This window comes from Mercurialis annua, linkage group LG1-X, assembly GCF_937616625.2.
Source record: "Mercurialis annua linkage group LG1-X, ddMerAnnu1.2, whole genome shotgun sequence".
Lineage (NCBI taxonomy): Eukaryota > Viridiplantae > Streptophyta > Magnoliopsida > Malpighiales > Euphorbiaceae > Mercurialis > Mercurialis annua.
The window spans coordinates 9,320,673-9,326,082 of NC_065570.1; the positions used below are offsets into that span (position 1 = coordinate 9,320,673).

The 5,410-nt window shown below is 33.9% G+C and overlaps 1 protein-coding gene across 1 annotated transcript; it reads right to left on the reverse strand.

Annotated features, from left to right (window-relative positions):
* Window positions 1–460: 460 nt before the first annotated feature.
* LOC126664456 (phosphatidylinositol:ceramide inositolphosphotransferase 1) lies at window positions 461–4,774 on the reverse strand. Its single transcript, XM_050356849.2, has 12 exons — window positions 4,294–4,774; window positions 4,078–4,167; window positions 3,325–3,411; window positions 3,174–3,242; window positions 2,529–2,609; window positions 2,204–2,275; window positions 1,937–1,997; window positions 1,749–1,851; window positions 1,333–1,428; window positions 1,198–1,244; window positions 983–1,110; window positions 461–893 (listed from the first exon to the last, which is right to left on the reverse strand). Exons 1-12 carry the CDS (start codon window positions 4,408–4,410, stop codon window positions 810–812), a joined length of 1,035 nt encoding a protein of 344 aa, XP_050212806.1. The 5' UTR covers window positions 4,411–4,774; the 3' UTR covers window positions 461–809.
* Window positions 4,775–5,410: the final 636 nt, after the last annotated feature.

A 5,410-nucleotide genomic window follows, 5' to 3' on the forward strand; every position in this document is an offset into this window, starting at 1 on the left:
CAAATGCAAACCTCCCAATTATTCTCCTTTGACGCCTTTTCATTTTTATTTTCATTTTGTTTAAATTGACTTGATGACAAAAAAAAAATTAGAGACATTGAACACTCAATTGCTTGCCTTAATTTTAGAGATATTTTGCAAGAAACATCATCATCATTCGACCTAGAATAAGAAATTTTTGTCTCCAATTCACACAAAAATAGCTAAATTTGAATTATTTGAGCTCCGTGCATGATTCAAGAGCAATTTAATAAAGAATAACTAGCTCCAGAGCATTCGAGTCCCGTAAATATCCTTTGCTCATAGCTAAACTACCTCCGGGTACGGATGATACAATACAAGTTGAGAATTGCATAAACCCTTTGCTCGTAGCTAAACTACCTCCAGATGCGGATGATACAATACAACTTGAAAGCGCATTCGGCATTTCATCAATAAAAATCAGTTCGACACAGCATAGTAATAAATACATATCAGAATTTGAATCATAGACAGTTATCGCAGGGTTGTTAATAAGTGAAACAGCCTTCGGCCTTCACCGTGTTAAAAACAAACAACTGTAAGCAAAAGAGAAGGCAAGTTTCAACAGCATCACATCACATGCACAGGACAAACCATAAAGAGATGATGCTGATGAGATACTTGTTTTTATCCATATGACAGACTGCCAAAATGTACAAATGTGCTGCCCATTTTCATTTCTCTACATTACAAATCAATTTTTTACCATAATCAACATATGGGGTTGTTCTTAAAGATCATGTAACAAAGCAGTCCTTCAACCATTTACGCCTCGTATCTTCCTTCATCTACACACCGTTCATTCCGTTAGTATCAGCATGGACTCCGTTGGCATCTTCTAGCGTCTTCCCATTTACTTGAGTTCTCTGCCTCTGGAGAAGATAACAAATAAGGATCAAAATCAAATATTATCGGAAAAGTGTTTGTCGTCGAAGCAAGTAGATTTGACGGATAACCATACCCGATCAGAAGGATCGACTGAATTCCCATTCAAGAGCTTGTGATTCTCTTCTTTGTTCTTGACGTCCTTCTCTTTGGTACTCAATGGTAATAACAGAGACGCAGCTCCATTGGTCCGATCAGGTAGCTCTGTTCATTTTCCATTTCAATGTCAGTTTCTAACTCATATGAAGCACAAGAAAAATAAAGAAAAAAGAACATCAAGATGATTCTCACCTGGTAATTTCTTGTCTATAAAAAATACCACTAGGTTAACAGTATACCTGCAGAAGCATAAAATATTGAACTAAATCAAGAATCTGAATAAATTCTCTCATCGACAAACAAACACAAAAATGAATAATTACGTACCATGCGACAACAACGTCAACTGTATAATGTTTGCGGGAGGCAATGATTAGAATGCTCTGAAACACGGCAAAGACCCAGCCTAATTGCTTTATGAACCTACAAAGACAATTTGAAATTAGTCAATCCAGTAAGCAGGAATCTGATCCAGATGAAAGATTAAAGGTCAAAAGGGAAAAGGATAGCAACGCAAGTCAACTCTAACATACGAAAAAAGAGAAACACAAGGTAGAACAGCTAATGTATTTGTTTGTTATTTTTCCGGACAGATCCCACTTACTGCACTCGTGCACATTAGATTTCTTCCCCGCAATGTACAAATGATAATTTCTTTCTTATGAAATCACAACAGTTCTTTTTATTTTTACTTCTATTGTTTTTGGAGCAAGAACATGATATAAAAAAAAGCCATATCTTACCTTACTGAGCCATACTTCTGATATGTGAGAACAAACACCAAGGTAAATATCATGTGCGATGAAAAAATCAAATCACCGCAACCAAATACCACCCCTCGAGGAACTGCATGTTCAAAAATGAGAAATTAGCACAGAAAACTATTGAGGAAGCATAATAAAGGACAAAAATAAAAATATAAGCAACCTACAATTAATTAAAAGTACTTCAATAACACTCTCAGGACGTGGCAGCCTAGCAAGTTTGGAGCCCTGCAAGAATGCAAAAGGAAATACCAAGTTATATTATAGCTTTTGTATTTTAAGTTTAAGAGCCTATTTTTTTGGAACGAAGTTTAGGATCCTAATTAGTTTTTGGAACAAAGTTTCAGATCCTACTTTACAAATTTTACATAAAGAAACAGTAGCAGTTGTAACATCAACTAAACTAAACTAAACAGCTCCCTGCTGCACCGTACCTCGCGGCAGTGGTAATTCGGACCTGGAAGCTGGGTAGAATAGAATGTGATTACCCGAAGAAATTGAGAAGCCTGGAGCAGAAAACCAAAGAAACAATCAGATACTTCAATACAAGTTTTTCCAAATAGAAATGCAGAAATGAGGCAGCAATCGAAACATGAGCCGCACTTCTGATTAATGTTTCTCACTCTAACAATCTGTGCACATGTGTGCTTGCTGTTTTCAGCTCTAATCCCCATATACAGCTGAATAAATATCATCCCGTTTCCGATCTTATCAAGGCAAGATCAACATTTATAAATGGTGAAATGCATTGCCACTTACAACTAAAAATGCTAGAATCCTGCACCAAATTAGAACTGTGTAGAACTTTTTGCTCTTGCAGATGAAAGGATGGAAAGTCCACTGCAACAGAATATACCCAATATTTATTAGAATAAGTAGGATACTTAAGAGATTTCAAAAACAGATCATGGACATAGTGAAAAACATTAGCAAGAACATTTATGACACGGACTAGCAATTTATAAAAGTAGTCAATCTTTTAAAATCATTCGCATTATCTTAGTTGTAATCTAACTAATTTAACAATCTACTTCGTCAAAGTTGTTTTCCCAAATGCAGCAGAAATTAACTTCCTAAGATTTTGTATGATTCTGTGAAAGTAAAAGTTCAATTCAAATCTCATTCTTGAAGTTTGTTTCGTGCTACAAAAGTATGTTGTCCTGATAATTGTGCATTTCGTGAAACAGTAGAACATGTAAAACTTCACTTGTATTTAGTTATAAACAAGACGTGCGACATCAGCAATCCTGACACCAAAAGATGGTAACAACAATAACCAATCAGAAGTGACTTATTTTTAAGAGAAAAACATGCACAAATAAATACAGTTAGAGGAAGAGAGAGAAAATGAGACGATCCAGCAAAATAAAATTAACAAGGGCGGAAATTTGTGAAGAACCTTACCAATACAAAAGCTAGGAAGACACAGCTGAACACTGTCTCACTGATGTAGCCTTTCTCTTGCCCAAGTTCCTAAAATAGATATCAGAGTTAGATACAAAAAAGAAAACTATTTCAACTGAACGTATAACAGATGCTGTCAATAGACACAAACCGGAAGGAGAAAGAACCCTGCGTCCTGCAATGTTGGTGCCGGCCTGTGTAGATAATGAACTCCTCTTGCAGCCAAACCATGTATATACTGCAATAAAGAAACAAAAATAAGATGAGCCAAAGTGGAATACAATAATACTGATGGTTATCTGTAAGAATAAGATTGAGAATAACAGTGAAAAACTAAACAAAATCATAAAAGGAAAGCCCATTTAAATAAATAAAATAATATGAAATCACTTGAAGATAACACAGATGGAACATCTATCCCCAGAAAAGCGTATAAATCGCAAATTACAAATGGAAGACACACCAAACAAATAAAAAAACTCTAAAACTCTTATATGGAAGGTGATCATTCCCAGTTATCGGCGCAATCTTCTTACAGATCACCCGAGTAAACAAAAACAAGCACCAAAAACATTGTGGGAACTCAAAATAGCATACGAAACAAGCACCAAATTGTTAACAACGCCAAGAAATAAAAACTTCTTTCAAAGTTAAAGTTTCATTTACCCAATATAAATTTGATAGGGACTTTCAACTCATGCTAAATTTTGACAAGTTTTGTCACAAAATCAGACCATGTAGGGAACAGTGACTCAAACCTCCCACCAGAATCAACACTTTTTATCAAAACAAACCGTAAAGCAAGTCACATCACAGCCTTGAATAGAAGTTAAAGTCAAGTAAACAATGAGAAAACAAAGCACTCCAACTAAACACAAATTCAATAGCTGAAATGAAGCCAAACCTGACAAATTAAACCAGCAAGAATATATTTCCAATTTTCAGCAAGAAGATTGATCTCTGTAGTAGCCTCTGCACAAATTCTCTTCCATAGCTTCAAAAACCACCCAAGAAACAAACTTTAGCATCAAATCAAAATACCCAAATCACCAAAAACAACATAAAACAAAACCCAATCAGTAATCAACTAACAAACAAGAATCAAATTAAAAAAAAAAACCTTAGAAGCCTCACGACCAATGTAAAACGACATATTATTATTATTATTATTATCGAAGTTGTAATTATTGTAGTTGTTGTCAGGTAACCAGAACTTCCATAGTACTTCAACACCCATGTTGTGTTACGGTCAACATCATCCAATTCAAATAATTTCTGCAGAATCACTCAAATTTTTTGTTTATTCTGATGATATTAAACAAAACCAAGAGAAACCCAGTTCGTATAAGCCGATCAAGAGGCGAAATCGACGAGGGAGATCTGTAATGAGCAAGAAAAAGAGATGAATTTCGAATTGTTGTAGAGAAGGGTTTAATTTGGACGATGGATTTGTGTTGGTTTAATGGGTTTGATTAGAATTGGAAAACGCGAGTTAGACACGGAGAGACGGTTGAGTTGGGAGAGGAGAAATATAAAGAGAGAAACTGATATTTGATGTTTGTGTGAATTTACTACGAAACTGCGAAACTTTTCATTTAAAATTCACTCCAAAACGTGGCTTCTCTTTTCTTTCTTTTTTTTCCTTTTATGGATTTTTATTACAATTTCATGCCTTAAGCCAACAATTACATACTCTCTCTAGAATAATTATACAACGCAACGATTGCGCCACGTCATTCGTGCAACAAACCAATGAGACGTTAGCTATGTGCAAATGTTTAATGATAAAAAAATAAACAATAAATAAAGATTCCATATCGCAAACGATTATTGGCTTGTTGTAAAAATGACATGGCACATCCGTTATGTGGAATAAACACTCCTCTCTTTATTTTTACTTTTTTTTATATATTAAAATATATATATATATATATATATATATATATATATATATAATTGAAGAGGGGGGAATATTTGTGGGAAACATTAAAATCCACGACATAACAGTACACTGCTTATACAATTTAAATTATAGTTCAATGGTATTGTATTATAATTTTTAGTTTTTTCAAAATTGAAAACTCATAAATTTAAAAAAATGAAAAAAATTAAAATCAAAACTGGCATTTGTCAAGATCTAAAATATTATATGAATTTTTTTAAAATAGTCTAAAACATGTCATTATTTCTAGGAAAATATCACCTTTGTATGCTCCATATTTTTTATTATACACTTA

What these genes read in the sequence shown, in the direction of transcription:
- LOC126664456 (XM_050356849.2), bottom strand. Translation starts at nt 4,410, where the DNA reads ATGGGTGTTGAAGTACTATGGAAGTTCTGGTTACCTGACAACAACTAC. An exon ending in CAGGGTTCTTTCTCCTTCCG is followed by an intron (nt 3,243 to 3,324) that starts GTTTGTGTCTAT and finishes TATCTATTTTAG; the next exon opens with GAACTTGGGCAAGAGAAAGG. An exon ending in TATAGACAAGAAATTACCAG is followed by an intron (nt 1,111 to 1,197) that starts GTGAGAATCATC and finishes GAAAATGAACAG; the next exon opens with AGCTACCTGATCGGACCAAT.